Genomic DNA, 18577 nt, shown 5'->3' with positions numbered 1-18577 from the left:
CTGTTCCGTGAATGGGACAGAACTGTTCGTACTGAGTCTCACATTTCCACAAAATACTCCCCGCTGACCCCGATATATGGTAACCCTGAAATTCCTTTACAGATTAGAACAGCCCACTCATGCACACCTTCACATAGCAACTGTGTATACATCTTTATCAATAATGAGAGACTTAAAACAAGGCAGGAGATCCTGGAAACATTCCCAGACCATTCATTACCATGGTTTGCATATCTGCAGATATGTCATTTTATAACCACACATGAACTTAAAAGACAAATTTTTATGGACCCTACCCCCTTTGAGACGTTATGTATGCAAACTACTACTGTGCGACATCTTACATCCAAAATATATTGACTACTCATGTTGCCAAAAGACAGCACCCTCCCGACTTACACCAGACTTTGGCATAGGGAACTGGGTACTGAACTAGACACAGAGGACTGGCAGAGGATATTTCGAGCTGCTAAGACTGTTTCTGTGTCGGCTCATGTACAAGAATCACATTATAAGTGGATGGTACCTTACGCCTACACGACTCAAGAAGATATTCCCTAATACATCAGACAAATGTTGGAGAGAATGTGGTGGGACGGACTCTCTATTGCACATTTGGTGGGATTGCCCCCTTTTGGAGGGCTTTTGGGCTGCCATATGGGCAGAGATAACACAAATACTAGAAACAGAAATCCCAAAGACGCCTGAGACCCAGCTCTTCCACTTTCCATATAAAATACAGAACCCTATTAAGAGGACTTTGCTTGTGCTGATGCTGACAGGGGCAAAGACTCTGATCCCCTCTTGGTGGAAGACTATGCAGGTTCCCACGGTTGGAGACTGGAAACATAATGTCGGTGACCTCCTGCGGCTGGAAACAGTCCACTATATGAATGTGTCAAAAGCAGATGAGTATGAAATGTTACTCCATATGTGGAGCGGAGGTGCCTGGGTAGCTTGGTGAAAGGGGGTCTGCAATACAATATCTCCCTCTCATGATGTGCTTTGCACTAAGGAGTTCCCCCTTTTTCATTCAGAAAATTGGGAGTTTTCCATTTTCCTTTTTAAAGCAGAAGAGCAAAATTAACACTGCTGTATTCTACACAGTCATTGGTTACACACTCTAGTGGACCACTATTGGGATTCAGCAGAGAAGGAAACCTAGGTTAAAACATGGTGATGCCCATTGTTTTATGGAAACAAAAACTTACTTATTTTTCATTTCTAAATGACATCAAGAACCTCCCCTGGCACAGATTAAACCTAATCCCAGATCTAGACTCTGCAGTTGAATTCTTTCAGTCGGAACTCCTACACGTTTGGAATTTACATGCACCGCTGCGTAAGGTGAGAGTAAAAGGAGCACACTTGAATTGGATCACAGCTGACCTCATTCAAATGTACCAATTTCGGAATTCATTGTGGTCAAAGTTCAAGCATACTGGCTCTATGAATGATCACTGTGTATATAGACAATGGCGAAATATATGTACTAAACAAACAAAATTGGCTAAGGCACAATATTTCTGTGAAAATCTGCACAATAATATATCTAACCCTAGAAAGTTTTGGAAACTCATAAATAACTTACAAAATCCACCAATCCACTCCCAACCCTCCACTGTCAATGTGCATAACCAAAACCTGCAACTCCCCTTAGAAGTAGCAAATGCCTTTAATAATTATTTTGTCGGATGCTCCACCACCCTGATTGACAAACTAATAAATGGCACGCATCCTGAAGCTACAAATGTGGATCAGGCCCCACTAAAACAGCAAAGACCCAATATAGAAAAGTTCAATTTTAGACCTGTACCCTTCAATGTCATTAAGAAACACCTCAATAATCTAAAAATGAAAAACCAGTCAGGACCTGATCAAATCCCAGCAATGCTGTTAAAGCTCAGTGCGCCGGCAATTGCTAAGCCTGTCACAACCCTAATTAACGAATCCTTGGTGTCTGGATACATACCCAAACTCTGGAAAACTGCCAGAGTAGTGCCTATTCATAAAAGTGGGGAGTTAACCTTGGTTTCTAACTATCGTCCTATATCATTGCTCCCTGTATTGTCAAAAATCTTAGAAAAATGCGTCCATACGCAATTATGCGAGTATTATCAACTTTCTAACTATCTGACCCCTGATCAATCAGGTTTTAGACCGAATCACTCCACTACAACTGCCCTCCTAAAAGTTTGCAACGACATCCAAACTGGCATGGAACAAGGAGACCTAACTGGAGCTATATCATTGCTCCCTGTATTGTCAAAAATCTTAGAAAAATGCGTCCATACGCAATTATGCGAGTATTATCAACTTTCTAACTATCTGACCCCTGATCAATCAGGTTTTAGACCGAATCACTCCACTACAACTGCCCTCCTAAAAGTTTGCAACGACATCCAAACTGGCATGGAACAAGGAGACCTAACTGGAGCTATTGGAGCCTTGGTGTTTGGATACATACCCAAACTCTGGAAAACTGCAAGAGTAGTGCCTATTCATAAAAGTGGGGAGTTAACCTTGGTTTCTAACTATCGTCCTATATCATTGCTCCCTATATTGTCAAAAATCTTAGAAAAATGCGTCCATACGCAATTATGCGAGTATTATCAACTTTCTAACTATCTGACCCCTGATCAATCAGGTTTTAGACCGAATCACTCCACTACAACTGCCCTCCTAAAAGTTTGCAACGACATCCAAACTGGCATGGAACAAGGAGACCTAACTGGAGCTATTTTCCTTGATTTTGCAAAGGCTTTTGACACAGTGGACCATGACATACTACTTCTCAAACTAAAAAACTCTGGTATTGCTGATCGCCCGATAACCTGGTTTAAATCATATGTATCGGATCGATCACAATATGTCTCTGTTTCTAACAGTGACTCCCTCCCTCTCCCAGTCACGTGTGGTGTTCCCCAAGGTTCCATTCTCGGCCCCCAACTATTCACATTATTTATAAATGATTTGCCTAATGTTTGCTCAACTGTACACATGTACGCAGACGACACGGTAATCTATGCAAACAAATCTGATCTGCCGCAGCTTGAAGCAGTGCTCCAAGACCAGTTCACAGAGGTAGAAAAGTGGATCTCGAAAAACAAACTCTTCCTAAACACTGACAAAACTGTCACAATGATCTTTGGAATGGGACCTAAAATACAAAAATTACAAAATTCCCATCTTCGCATCAAAACAAAATCCAATTGCACGCTGACCGCAGTCCACTCTTTTAAATAGTTAGGTATGTTGTTAGACCCCAATCTATCTTTTGGACTCCACATAGAAAAACTTGCCTCTAAACTTTGTCCAAAACTAGGTGCCCTGTACAGAAACAAATCTTGCCTCAGCCCTACAGTAAAGGAAAAGATTGTACAGCAAATGCTGATGCCTATCTTGGATTATGGGTACATAGTATATGCACCTGCTCCGCAAACTCACCTTAATAAACTAAATACGTTATATAACTCGCTCTGCCGCTTTGTGCTACAATGAAAATACAGGACCCACCATTGTGACATGCTAAAAGAACTAAACTGGCTGTCGCTGGAATCCAGACGCACCCTCCATCTTTCCTGCCTTGTCTTTAAGAGCTTTTCTGGGAAGCTCCCACCCTACCTGAGCAGAATGCTTTGCCCTGCTATTCCCACCTCCTATAACCTCCGATCCAATAACAGCACATTATTTAGCTTGCCTCAATACAAAAACAAAGCAGCTCAATCCTCATTTTCATACAGAGCACCACAATTATGGAATGACCTCCCTCACACTTTAAAAACTTCCCCAAGCCTAAAATCCTTTAAGAGATCCCTCTATATATATCTCAAAACAGAATGCTCCTGTCATGGTTGATTAAATATTTCATACCTGCTCTATGTTAAATGTTTGCATATAATGTGTATTTTTATTATTGTTTTTGTATTTATTGTACCCTATTGTATCAATGCATTGTTTTGTGATCCCAGGACATACTTGAAAACGAGAGAAATCTCAATGTATCCTTCCTGGTAAAATATTTTATAAATAAGTAAATAATATTTAAAAAACTAATATAACTTTAAAAAAAACAACAGAAAAACAATCTGCATATTATTCTTAGCTAATCATTGCTTTGAATACATCATTCTGTCTAGCATTTATTTAGTTTTTAATGTCCTGTTAAGCTTCAGGTCAATGAAGATAATAAAGAGTACACATAGAAATAAATGCCCATCTATGGTAAAACTTCTGTGTTTAAATGTCATTTTAAACTAATGATCATTTAAAATCAGTCCTAGCAGCTATAGTTTCTGAATTATGCTGTATAATTATTTATGCAAATTTATTCTAATTATAATTACTTTTTTCACAAGAAAGGTGATATCATTACTTCGGCGCCCAACTCTTAGATGCACATGTGACCCTACTGTTAAAATCATGAAATTCCCTTTAACATTCAAATGATTGTTCCCTTTGCCTACTGGAGAACAAGGATAGGTATCATATTGATAAAGAGAAGCTATATGGTCTGCATGCCATCCTCCCTGAACAAGTTGATACAATACATCTAATATATATTTAGATACTATATTCCTATTTGTTTTTGAAAGGTAAAACAAGATGGTGGTATATGGCTAAACAATGATTACACAATTTGAAATATTTTTTTTAAATTTAATAACTACTATTAACTTATACATTGTGATATTTTTGGGAATGTAACTTGATGACAAATATAGAACCCTATTCAGTTTCAATGCAACCTACAGTAATGACTTGGTGTTGTTTATATTCACATAAAATGCTGTAAATAACCAAAAACATTTTTTTTTACATTGGAATAGTAGTTTTTCCATTTCTGGAATTTTGTGTAAACTATAAAAATTGTATGGTCTTTAAAAAAATCCAACATATTTATATAGGAAGTGCAGAGTAAAAGCACTGAAATGTTTAACCCCTTAACCCAAAAGAATGTATATATACATATATATATATACAAGGTGTATTGGCGTATATATACACGTCAGAGCTGCAGGAAGCAATTACAGCTGAGAGCTAGAATTCCTGAGCTCCAGGCATCTGCCTGCATATGAAGGCAGATGCCAGATTGTTACAGACGGTGACACTGTGTGTGTCACCGTCTGTAATGATCATCTGCTGGTGCCGGTGGGAGGTGTGGGAGGAAAACAGGGAGGCAGGGTGGTTTGGTCCAGCAGCGCAGGGAGGGCCCTACACTGCAGAAAAAATAAATAAAGGGAGGGATGGGGAGCTACACTACAGAAACCACCGGAGGTGGGGGGGGGCCACTACACTACAGAAATTAAAAAAATAATAAAAGAAAATAAAACCATTCATGGGTACTGGCAGACAGCTGCCAGTACTAAAGATGCCCGCAATTAGTTGGAGGTGGAGGGTTAGAGAGCTATGGAGGGATCAGGGAGGTGGTAGGGTTGAGGAGAATCATTACACTGCAGAAAAAAATATAATAATAATTAAAAAAATAAAATCAGCATACTGGCAGACTGTTTTCCAGTACCTAAGATGGTGATGACCAGTGGGGGGGTGAGGGAGGGAAGAGAGCTGTTTGGGGCGATTAGCTAAGGATCAGGGAGTGGGCAAGTAATTTCTACACTAAAGCTAAAATTAACCTTACAAGCTACTTGATTAACCCCTTTACTGCCGGGAATAACAGTTTGGCAGGCGCACAGCTGCAATTAGCAGCATTCTAATTACCAAAAAGTAATGGTAGAGCCATGTATATCTGCTTAGTCTGAACAAAGGGGATCCTAGACAAGCTTTTACAACCATTTGTGTCATGATTGTACAAGCTGTTTGTAAATAATTTCAGTGAGAAACCCAAAGTTTGTGGAAAATTTAAAGTTTAGTTTTTTTATATGATTGCATTTGGCGGATAAATGGTGGCATAAAATATACCAAAATGGGCCTAGATCAATACCTTGGGTTGTCTATTTAAAAATATGTATATATATATATATATATATATATATATATATATATATATATATATATATATATATATATATATATATATATATATATATATATATATATATATATTTATTGTTTTGACATGTAAATAAAAAAAAAAAACACAGCTCTTTTTCTGTTTAAATATAGTGATAGCAAAACTGCTAAAAATGATCCGGTATTATGGGCAAGTTCTTCTCTGAAAGTCCTGGTACCGAAGGGGTTAAAAGCAAAGAGCACACAAATTTAAAAATGGCTCAACAGTGAAGGAGATCACATCTGTTGCAGTCTTTTGTAACGGTTGTTCTTCTGCTGAATAAAATTGGGGAGGCTAGCCTGGGTGAGCCAATACAGATTTGGGCATTGTTCCTATAAGCAGGTCATGGATGCTTTATGATCCGTTTTACGCATATGTTTCCTGTAGTTACATTTAAATTTAAAAATATTTCACTTATTTTCCATGCTAAATATTGTTACATATTTAATTTCGATTCATTTATGAAAAATATTTTTTTCCTACACAAAAAAGGGACATGAAACCCAAAACATTACCTTCATGATCAGGTCAGGGGTGTCAAACTGGCATTATTTGCAATTAATAGATTAGTGTTGCCAAAGAATATAACTTTAAAAGACACTCAATACAATTCCGATTATCCTAGCTTTGTGAAGGTATAATCTAGATTTTATTAAAGAGACAGAGACGAGTATTTTGCTATATATCTTTTCTCTTTACTGAGGGCAGCATTTTAAAGTACATTAAATTCAAACAAACAGAGAATACAGTACAGAATAAAACTTATTAACCAATGAAAACAGAGTTAGACATGGAGTGGACAAAGTTGACCAATGAGCATAGTCCAACACATTATAACATAGCCAGTAACTGTCCAATCTTCCTCTTTGAACTTTGTTGCGAAAACCATAAAGGATATTGATCAAAAAGTAGGACATAACTCCCAAAAATATGAAGATGATGAGGAACAGGAACATTGAAGAAAAGCAGTTTTGCTTGAAGAGATTCTTGAAGAGTTGAATAAAGGAAAACTTGCTTGAAGATGATAGGAATCCTGAAGAATTTGATTGTAGCGACTGTATGTAATGCTCAGACGGTTCCTTGAAAACCTGGAGTGGGATTTTGCACTAAAATAAAATATAGTAAAACAATGTTAATCATAATTATAATAGCGACTTTAATATATATAGGGAGGGTAAAAACATCATGTAAATACAAGAACAATAAAATATGGGAGGGAAAATACTCGTCTCTGTCTCTTTAATAAAATCTAGATTATACCTTCACAAAGCTAGGATAATCGGAATTTTATTACAAGGACAGAGACTCATATTTTGCTAGTTTAAAGCAAAGAACTTATGAAACCAAATTAAAAGGAATAGAATGAATAGGTTTAAAATAAAATTGTCTAAAAACCGAATCTGATGACCAATCGGCAGCGTTAAGGATATCCTGAAGGGAAGCGGATTTGGAAAATGCCTTTGAAGCCGAAGCACCTCTTATTGAATGAGAAGAGAAAAAACTATTAACACCTGCTTGATTCATAACACCTTTAACCCATCTACTGTTGGTAGGAGAAGAAACTGGTAAATGAGGTGGAGCATAAGAAATAAGAAGTTGATTGTGAGATGAAGACCTAAGCAAGGAAGTTCTCTGTTCGTATTCTTTAAGACAAAGAACAACGCAAAGCTTAGGATGTTCATAAAAATAGGGGTAAAATATAGATGAAGATAGAGTTTTGGTTCTACGGGAGATAGAAAAAATGACACCTTGAGGAGAAAAAGATTTTGAATTAAAGTCAATAGCTTTAACATCAGAAACTCTTTTACAAGATAAAAGACAAAGTAGAGTGGTTAGTTTAACAGTAAGCTGTTTAAGAGATAAACTTTCATTATTAGGCCAAGAGTTAAATAAAGAAATAATTAGATCTACATCCCAAAAGGATGAATATTTCGCAGAAGGAGGACGTTTAAGGCGAATAGATTTGAGGAGTCTACAGATGGTTGGATTTTGACCTATCGGGATGTTATTTAGTAATTCGTGCCCCGCAGATATAGCTGATCTAGCTACGTTAATGGATCTGTAGGCTAGACCAGGTTGAAAAAGAGAAGATAAGTAATTAATTACTTGATTTAAAGGGGCTGAAATGGGATCCATGTGTCTAGAATTGCACCAGCTAGACCATTTAATCCAGGAGGATAAATAACATTTTTTGGTTCCAGGGGCCCAGGAATCCTGAAGGAGGAGTCTAGCTTCTTCCGATAATCCGACGCCAGACCAGGATCCCCTGAAATCGTCCAGGCGATTAGATGAAGTTTGTCCTGAAGGACTAAAGGATGAAACTGGTCTGAGGGATCTGTTAGAAGATCTGATCTGGATGGAAGAAGAATTGGATGGAGGAATGATAACTCTAGTAGGAGAGGATACCAGACCTGGGATTGCCAAAATGGAGTTATTATCAGTAGGGAGATCTGTTGACGCTTGACAAAAAGCAGAGTCCTGAGAATCATGGAAAAGGGTGGAAAAGCATAAGCTCCTGTGCTCGGCCATTGTTGTAGAAAAGCATCGATTGCTAGAGCTTGAGGATCTGGTCTCCAGCTGAATTAAGGAGATATCTGATGATTCAGACGGGAAGCAAAGAGATCTATTGAGAAGGGACCCCTTAGGGATTGAATTTCTTGAAAAAGTAAAGAATTCAGTTTCCAATCGCTGAAGTCTGTAAGATATCTCGATCCCCAATCTGCCATTTGATTGTTCAGACCCGGAATATATTCTGCTTGAATGGATATATTCTGGGATAGACAATCGTGAATAAAAATTTTTGTTAAGTCTGATAAAATTTTTGAGGCAGTACCTCCTAATCGGTTTATGTAACGGACAGCCGAGATGTTGTCCATTCGAAGAAGAATAGTTATAGGGGTTTTGTGTTTGACAAAACTTTGAACTGCAAAGGCTCCTGCAAGAAGTTCTAAACAATTGATGTGGAGATTTTGTTCCGCAGGAGACCATTTTCCACCTGTAATAAGGGATCCACATCTTGCACCCCAACCAGATTTGCTTGCGTCTGATTCTATTATTAGATCTGGGGAGTTCCCGAAAATTGCTTTCCCATTCCAGGCTTCTATATTCAGGAGCCACCAATTCAATTCTTCCGAAGCCTCCTGAGATAGAGATATTTTGTCTTGGTAAGAGAAGCCTTGTCGTAGATAATACATTTTTAGTCTTTGGAGAGCTCTGTAATGGAGCGGAGCAGGGAAAATTGCTTGGATGGAGGAAGAGAGAAGGCCTATAATCCTGGCTAAAAGACGAATAGGAAATAAATCCTTCTTCAGAAGATAGTGAATCTCTTTCTTGATTCTTTTGATCTTCTCTAAATGGAGACTGAGAGATGCTGATATGGTGTCCACATTGAAACCGAGAAAGATTAGGTTCTGGGAAGGTACTAGAATAGATTTTTTGGAATTGATAATGAACCCCAGGTTTTGTAGAAAGTTTATCGTTAGGGATAACTGATCCTTCAAAACAAGGGGAGAGTGGTGAATAAGAAGGATATCGTCCAAGTATATTATTAGACGAATTCCTCTCTTTCTCAACCAGGCTGTGACTGGTTTGAGTATTTTTGTAAAAGCCCAGGGTGCAGAAGAAAGGCCAAAAGGCAGACAAGAAAACTGCCATAATTTGTTTCTCCATAGGAACCTCAGATATTTTCTGAAATCTACGTGTATTGGAACTGATAGGTAAGCATCTTTTAGGTCTAGTCTTACAAGCCAGTCCTTGTTGTAAAGACAGTCCATTAAAAGATGAATACCTTCCATCTTGAAGTGATTGAAAACAAGGAATTGATTTAGTTCTCTTAAATTTATGACAGGGCGAAGAGAACCTTCTTTCTTTTTTACAAAGAACATGTTGCTGATGAAGGAATCTATTGTGGAAGGTGCAAGTTCTATTGCATTCTTCTCCAATAGTTCTGAAATCTCTATATCTAGAAGGGATTGATCTTCTACAGAGAATTTTATGGGGAGAGGATGATATTTTTGGAAGGGAATTTTGATAAAATCTAATGGAAGGCCGGATATAGCCTGAATGACCCAAGGGTCTGACGTAATATTTTGCCATTCTTTTATAAAATACATAAGTCTGCCACCTATTTTTGGAGAGGAAAAATCTGTGGAAATTAAGGTGGGAGAACTTACCTTGGAAGGGTCTTCTTGTATTCCTGATGTTTCTGGATACTCTATTAAAGTATGTTCTACTTCTTGATGGAAAGAAGGTAAAATAATGAAAATATATATATAGGGTATATGAATAAATAGAATAAGATAATAAAGAAAAAACAACAATAACAAAACGTATTTAGTTTTATTTTTTGAATACCATAAAACACAATATACTTATCTCTTGAGCAGCAAAGAGAAAAGAGGAAGATTGGACAGTTACTGGCTATGTTATAATGTGTTGGACTATGCTCATTGGTCAACCTTGTCCACTCCATGTCTAACTCTGTTTTCATTGGTTAATAAGTTTTATTCTGTACTGTATTCTCTGTTTGTTTGAATTTAATGTACTTTAAAATGCTGCCCTCAGTAAAGAGAAAAGATATATAGCAAAATATGAGTCTCTGTCCTTGTAATAAAATTGACAAACAACAAACATAGCAATAGCAAGATATGTAGGTATCGTGCGACCCATGTGAGTTGCACTTGTATGGAAAGTGGCCCACGACTAGATAAGCATGCACATTTTAAACCGCTTTCCACTTTACTTCAGTTATCAAATTTGCTTTTTTCTTGTTGTCCTTTGTTAAAGAGCAGGCTCTGTTGCAGCAATACACTACTGAAAGTTTGCTGAATACATCTGGCTAACCAATGACGAGTGGGATATATGTGCAACAACCAATCAACAGCTTACACCCAGTAATACCTTGCTGATCCTTAGCATTTCTAGGTATGCTTTACAACAACGGATACTAAAAGAACAAAGCAAATTAGATCATGGAAGTACGATGGAAACATGTTTAAAATGAAATGCTCGATCTGAATCATGAAAGAAAAATGTTGAGTTTCATGTCCCTTTGAAGGGAATTTCTACCTCCTGCTGTTGATAGCAATGTCGGTATATGATTTTTTTTGTCTTGTGATGTAATATAGGAGCAGGCTTCCTGGGTGTGCCAGTGTGATGATAACATGGTACAGAGACTGGAAACTGACTTTAAGATGACACTTCAGCAGCAGAGCACTCTGGAGCAATGGGCTGCCTGGCTGGAGAACGTCGTAACGCAAGCATTGAAACCATATGAAGGAAGGCCAAGCTTTCCAAAAGCAGCCAGACAGTTCCTACTTAAATGGTCATTTTACAGGTAAACTAATATGTATTACCACATATTTACTACTTACACACAGTAGGCCTCATAGTTAGCTATATATGAATGTGTGTGTATAACAAACAACTGTGCATGGTATATAAAGAAAAGATTTGTTTAGAAAACAAATGTACAAATGTGTTGTTTGTGTTATCCCCAGATCACTACCTTTGTTGAATTATGGAGAGCTTATTATTGTAATAAAAAAAAGTTCAAGAACAAATCTCCCAAAGTTGCATATTTATTTTTGACATATAGGAAACACAGCATCAAAGTCAGAATTTTATTATGTGACGTCTGTTTCTTCTTTATTTATTCTTTATCATCATCCTTATTCATTACAGAAAGCTCTGCATAAGTTTCCCAACTATGTGCTATACAATATACATAAGTGTCAAAAAGCTCACACCTCAAGGCTTCCAAAAGCTGGGCAGCCATTATCCTTATTATAATAAAGTGTATTGGTGAACAGCTAGCTATCAGCAGTAGGCACAACTAAACATTAAAAACGCAGTATTATTATCTAGACCATAATTATAAACCACCTCTCCATCACCTCATGAATGTATCAACAGAAAAGTATTAGTCTAGTCCACAGAATATCCATTCACAGAGAGATATAATTGGACACTTGGTTTAGCTGTGTTAAAAGTACAGTTTACCCAAAACCTTTATCTTCTTTACTTTGTTCCCAATGATGCATTTTACCTGCTGGAGTGTATTAAATTGTTTACAAATAGCTCCTTAGCCTTTATATTGACATTTGAAAATTGTGGATTTAGCCTGTAGTATTACATTCACAGTGGGAGGTGGAAGCGATAAAGCTCTAAAATGTTAATTTTCAATTGGTCTTTCTAAGCATTGTACACAGACAGAGATAAGAAAGGGAATCATTTGAGTGATAAGATAAAGAGATCTGCTCTGTCTGCAAGCTTAGCCTATTTTGATGGGCTGTGGTTTCAAAGAGCAAATACAGCCATCTCTTTTGCAAAAAGAAGCATAAATGAGCAATTTCTCATAAATGTTTTACACTGAAGCTGATTTGCCATGGGGAACACATTCAGGGGAAAACTATTTTACAGTGAACTGTCCATTTAAGAGTTTAGTAAAAAATACCATATTTAGAAATATGATGTTTTTCATTTTTAATGGTCACAAAAAGAAATATGTTTATGGAACTGAGGCCTAGGCCCACATATCTTGAAAACGCCATATTGAGACTGAATCCCAAAGCCCCTTAGCTTAATGCAGTACCAACAATTTGTATAATATTAGAGTGTAGATAGAAGCTCATACACACTGTGTTTGGACAGAAAATAAAAAAAATTATGTACAAAAGTGTTGATTAAAGGGACATTAAACCCAAACATTTTCTTTCATGATTTAGGTAGAACATATCATTTTTAACAACTTTCCAGTTTACCTCTATTATCACATTTGTTTCATTCTCTTAGTATCACTTTTTGAAGGAGCAGCAATTCACTACTGGTTTATAACTGAACACATGGGTGAGCCAATCACAATCGGTATATATTTGCAGCCACCAATCAGCAGCTAGAACCTAGATTCTTTGCTCCTCCTGAGCTTACCTAGATAAACCTTTCAACAAAGGATAACAATAGAAGGAAGCAAATGAAATAATAGAAATAAATTGGAAAGTTGTTTAAAATTGTATTCTCTATCTGAATCATGAATGTCTAATTATGACTTTACTGTCCCTTTAAGGATAGAATAAGATAAGTCATAGCCTTTCAAACATGTAAATTGTGTTGCAGAGCATTGCCTACAGGGAAGTTAAGATTACCATTAATTGCTAATAACAAAGAAAGATGTTTGTGGATATTTCTAAGAAAAACATTTAAATCATTACATTGGTTATATCTGTGGAGGTTTCTCATGGTTTAGATCATGAGCTAGAAATATCAAATATATTGTGTGAAGTATTGAATATTCCAGATCTTTAACTAGGAAGTGATTAGAGCTAAAGAAACAATCAATTGCAAATGTAACACGGGTGACCTAGTTGCAATATTGCTTTTTTAAAAAAAATTAAAGGTTTTCTCTTATCCCAAGGAAGCCTCTTTTCTTTATGGTAATTGTAGGTCTCTTCTCTTGGTAAATTCAGTTTCAAATGGCTTTTCCGTGTTTTTGTGTCTTTTGTATAATGAGAAGCAATTTGCATTAGATACCAGAGTTTGGCAAGAATGTTATTTTTTTAATATTTTATGTCTCAACAAGCAATATAGTGAAAGAAGGTTTTCCTGTATTTGATGTAAAAGTGAGTTAATACTTGTAATTTAGGTTGGCTAAAATATTTGTACCCAAATAATGGTAGGAAGCTAATTCTTTAAACTGGCTTGTATCTTTTTTTCAGAGCCATTTTTCCATAACCGGAGCATTTCTGACTTGGCAGTGTTGCTTATATAACTGGGAAGGCGTAAAATCCATTAACAGTGATACTGATTTTACTTCCATTTTGCTTAGTGTAACTTACAAACGGCTAGATTACGAGTTTTGCAGTATGGTGAAAAAGCAGCGTTAAGGCTCTTTTTCACTACCGCTGGTATTACAAGTCTTGCATGTTTAGCCTTACCGCACACTTTTTTGGCCGTAACGCAACATTATTACCACAGCTTTCAAAAAGTCCTTTTTCAATGGGACTTCCATAGTGCCGGTATTACGAGTCTGTCTGGGAGGCCAAAAAGTGAGCGGTACAGCCTATACCGCTAAGATCCATACTGTAAACTGAAAGTCAGTAGTTATGAGTTTTACTCTACAAAGCTGTAACATAAAACTCATAACTAAAGTGCTAAAAAGTACACTAACACCCATAAACTACCTATTAACCCCTAAACCGAGGCCCTCCCGCATCGCAAACACTAAAATAAAATTATTAACCCCTATTCTGCTGCTCCGGACATCGCCACCACTATAATAAACATATTAACCCCTAAACCGCCACACTCCCGCATCACAAACACTAGTTAAATATTATTAACCCCTAATCTGCTGCCCCTAACATCGCCGCCACCTACCTACATTTATTAACCCCTAATCTGCTGCTCCCAACGTCGCCGCCACTATACTAAATTTATTAGCCCCTAAACCTAAGTCTAAACCTAACCTTAACACCCCCTAACTTAAATATAATTAAAATAAATCTAAATAAAACCTACTATCATTACCTAAATAATTCCTATTTAAAACTAAATACTTACCTGTAAAATAAACCCCAAGCTAGCTACAATATAACTAATAGTTATATTGTAGCTATCTTAGGTTTTATTTTTATTTTACAGCCAAGTTTTTATTTATTTTAACTAGGTAGAATAGTTAGTAAATAGTTATTAACTATTTACTAACTACCTAGCTAAAATAAATACAAATTTACCTGTAAAATAAAACCTAACCTATCTTACACTAACACCTAACCTTACACTACAATTAAATACATTACATTTATTAAATACAATTACCTAAATTACAAAAACAAACACTAAATTACACAAAATAAAAAAGAAATGATCAGATATTGAAACTAATTACACCTAATCTAATAGCCCTATCAAAATAAAAAAGCCCCCCCAAAATAAAAAAAAAACCTAGCCTAAACTAAACTACCAATAGCCCTTAAAAGGGCCTTTTGCGGGGCATTGCCCCAAAGAAATCAGCTCTTTTACATGTAAAAAAAAAATACAAACAACCCCCCAACAGTAAAACCCACCACCCACACAACCAACCCCCCAAATAAAATCCTAACTAAAAAACCTAAGTTCCCCATTGCCCTGAAAAGGGCATTTGGATGGGCATTGCCCTTAAAAGGGCATTTAGCTCTTATTCAAGTGCCCAAACCCTAACCTAAAAATAAAACCCACCCAATAAACCCTTAAAAAACCTAACACTAACCCCCGAAGATCCACTTACAGTTTTGAAGACCGGACATCCATCTTCAACGAAGCCGGGAGAAGTCTTCATCCATGTGGCAAGAAGTCCTCAATGAAGCTGGGAGAAGTCTTCATCCAAGCCGGCAGAAGTGGTCCTCCAGACGGGCAGAAGTCTTCATCCAGATGGCATCTTCTATCTTCATCCATCTGGCGCCGAGCGGGTCCATCTTCAAGACATCCAGCGTGGAGCATCCTCTTTTTACGACGACTCTTCTGGAATGAAGGTTCCTTTAAGTGACGTCATCCAAGATAGCGTCCCTTGAATTCCGATTGGCTGATAGAATTCTATCAGCCAATCGGAATTAATGGTGAAAAAATCCTATTGGCTGATGCAATCAGTCAATAGGATTGAGCTTCAATCCTATTGGCTGATCTAATCAGCCAATAGGATTGAGCTCACATTCTATTGGCTGTTCTAATCAGCCAATAGAATGCAAGCTCAATCCTATTGGCTGATTGGATGTCTTGAAGGTTTGCGCCGGATGTCTTGAAGATGGACCCGCTCCGCGCCGGATGGATGAAGATAGAAGATGCCGTCTGGATGAAGACTAATGCCCGTCTGGCGGACCACTTCTGCCAGCTTGGATGAAGACTTCTACCGGCTGCGTTGAGGACTTCTTGCCGATTGGATGAAGACTTCTACCGGCTTCGTTGAGGATGGATGTCCGGTCTTCAAAACTGTAAGTGGATCTTCAGGGGTTAGTGTTAGGTTTTTATAATGGTTTATTAGGTGGGTTTTATTTTTAGGTTAGGGTTTGGGCACTTGAAAAAGAGCTAAATGCCCTTTTAAGGGCAATGCCCATCCAAATGCCCTTTTCAGGGCAATGGGGAGCTTAGGTTTTTTTAGTTAGGATTTTATTTGGGGGGTTGGTTGTGTGGTTGGTGGGTTTTACTGTTGGGTGGTTGTTTGTATTTTTTTTACAGGTAAAAGAGCTGATTTCTTTGGGGCAATGCCCCGCAAAAGGCCCTTTTAAGGGCTATTAGTAGTTTAGTTTAGGCTAGGGTTTTTTTTATTTTGGGGGGCTTTTTATTTTGATAGGGCTATTAGAGTAGGTGTAATTAGTTTAAATATCTGATAATTTCTTTTTTTATTTTGTGTAATTTAGTGTTTGTTTGTTTTTGTAATTTAGGTAATTGTATTTAATAAATGTCATTTATTTAATTGTAGTGTAAGGTTAGGTTTTAGTGTAAGGCAGGTTAGGTTTTATTTTACAGGTAAATTTGTATTTATTTTAGCTAGGTAGTTAGTAAATGGTTAATAACTATTTACTAACTATTCTACCTAGTTAAAATAAATACAAAGTTACCTGTGAAATAAAAATAAAACCTAAGATAGCTACAATGTAACTATTAGTTATATTGTAGCTAGCTTAGGGTTTATTTTACAGGTAAGTATTTAGTTTTAAATAGGAATTATTTAGGTAATGATAGTAATTTTTATTTAGATTTATTTTAATTATATTTAAGTTAGGGGGTGTTAGGGTTAGACTTAGGTTTAGGGGTTAATAAATTTAGTATCGTGGCGGCGACGTTGGGGGCAGCAGATTAGGGGTTATTAAATGTAGGTAGGTGGCGGCGATGTTAGGGGTGGCAGATTAGGGGTTAATAATATTTAACTAGTGTTTGCGATGCGGGAGTGTGGCGGTTTGGGGGTTAATATGTTTATTATAGTGGCGGCGATGTCCGGAGCGGCAGATTAAGGGTTAATAAGTATAATGTAGGTGTCGGCGATGTCGGGGGTGTCAGATTAAGGGTTAATAAGTGTAAGATTAGGGGTGCTTAGACTCGGGGTTCATGTTAGGGTGTTAGGTGTAAACATAAATTTAGTTTCCCCATAGGAATCAATGGGGCTGCGTTACAGAGTTTTACGCTGCTTTTTTGCAGGTGTTAGGCTTTTTTTCAGCTGGCTCTCCGCATTAATGTCTATGTGGAAATTGTGGACGAGCACGTAAAACCAGCTCACCACAGCTTTCAGCAGCGCTGGTATTGGAGTGCGGTATGGAGCACAATTTTGCTCTATGCTCACTTTTTGCCTGATAACGCCTGGTTTTTGTAAACCTGTAATACCAGCGCTGTAGGTAAGTGAGCGGTGACAATAACTTGCAACTTAGCACCGCGCCGCTCATAACACAAAACTCGTAATCTAGCCAAAAGATATTAAAGGGACATTAAACACTTTGAGATGGTAATATAAAATGATAAATTGTATATATAAAACAGCTCTGCAATATACTTTCATTATTTATTTTGTTCTCTTTGCCTGTAATTCCATTCTGAAATTGTGAGCTTTTCAGTTCCTGTTAGAAATGGAAGTGCAGAACACTGTTAAATCCAGCACAACCATTGGCTGCACACTCTAGTGACCTATTTATAACTGACCCTAATTGGCCACAGCAGAGAAGGTAACACAAGTTACAACATGGCAGCTCCCAGTGTTTTATAGACACTAAAACTTTACACTTATTTTGTCACTTTTTAAATAACTAATGAAACTTTAAAAAATACATCTACATGTTATTCATGGACTAATCTTTTCTTTGAATTTATCATTCTATCTAGCATGTATTTAGTGTTTAATGTCCTTTTAATATAATTAGCATAGAATTTAATATGCAGTTTGGATGAACGCATTTTTTTAATTGAGAAGCTTTGGTTGCCAAATGATGATGATAATAATAATAGTAATAATAATAATAATACTAATATAGACAATATATTGTCTGTTGTGTGAGTATAATTCTCAGTTGACTACATTTGCATAACCAAACCAGTTATAATAATATACTTTTTTCCATTGTGATTATCTTGTATATACGCCTCTGCAAACTGCCCCCTTATTTTAGTTCTTTTGACGGACTTGCATTTTTAGCCAATCAGTGCTGACTCCTAGGAGCTTCACGTGCCTGAGCTCAATGTTATCTATGTGAAACACATGAACTAACGCCTTCTAGTGGTGAAAAACTGTCAAAATGCTTTTAGATTAGAGGCGGCCTTCAAGGTCTAAGAAATTAGCATATGAACCTCCTAAGTTTAGCTTTCAAATAAGAATACCAAGAGAGCAAAGCAAAATTGGTAATAAAAGTAAATTGGAAAGTTGTTTAAAATTGCATGCCCTATTTAAATCATGAAAGTTTTTTTTTTTACTTGACTGTCCCTTTAATATATACATATATATATATATATATATATATATATATATATATATATATATATATATATATATATAGTCATTTCAGAAAAGTTAAGCACTCACTGGACTTCAGTCATCTGTGTGGTAAACAGTAT

The 18577-nt window shown here is 36.8% G+C and overlaps 1 protein-coding gene across 1 annotated transcript in view; it reads left to right on the top strand.

Moving 5' to 3' along the window:
* The window catches only part of RFX3 (regulatory factor X3), a 445346-nt gene that overhangs the window by 390260 nt on the left and 36509 nt on the right, over window positions 1-18577 (top strand). Inside the window, 1 exon segment of the mRNA XM_053702543.1 lies at window positions 11137-11345. Coding sequence (XP_053558518.1) covers window positions 11137-11345 — 209 coding nt within the window.

This window comes from Bombina bombina, chromosome 2 (assembly GCF_027579735.1).
Source record: "Bombina bombina isolate aBomBom1 chromosome 2, aBomBom1.pri, whole genome shotgun sequence".
Lineage (NCBI taxonomy): Eukaryota > Metazoa > Chordata > Amphibia > Anura > Bombinatoridae > Bombina > Bombina bombina.
This window is presented reverse-complemented; position numbering and strand designations above follow the sequence as displayed.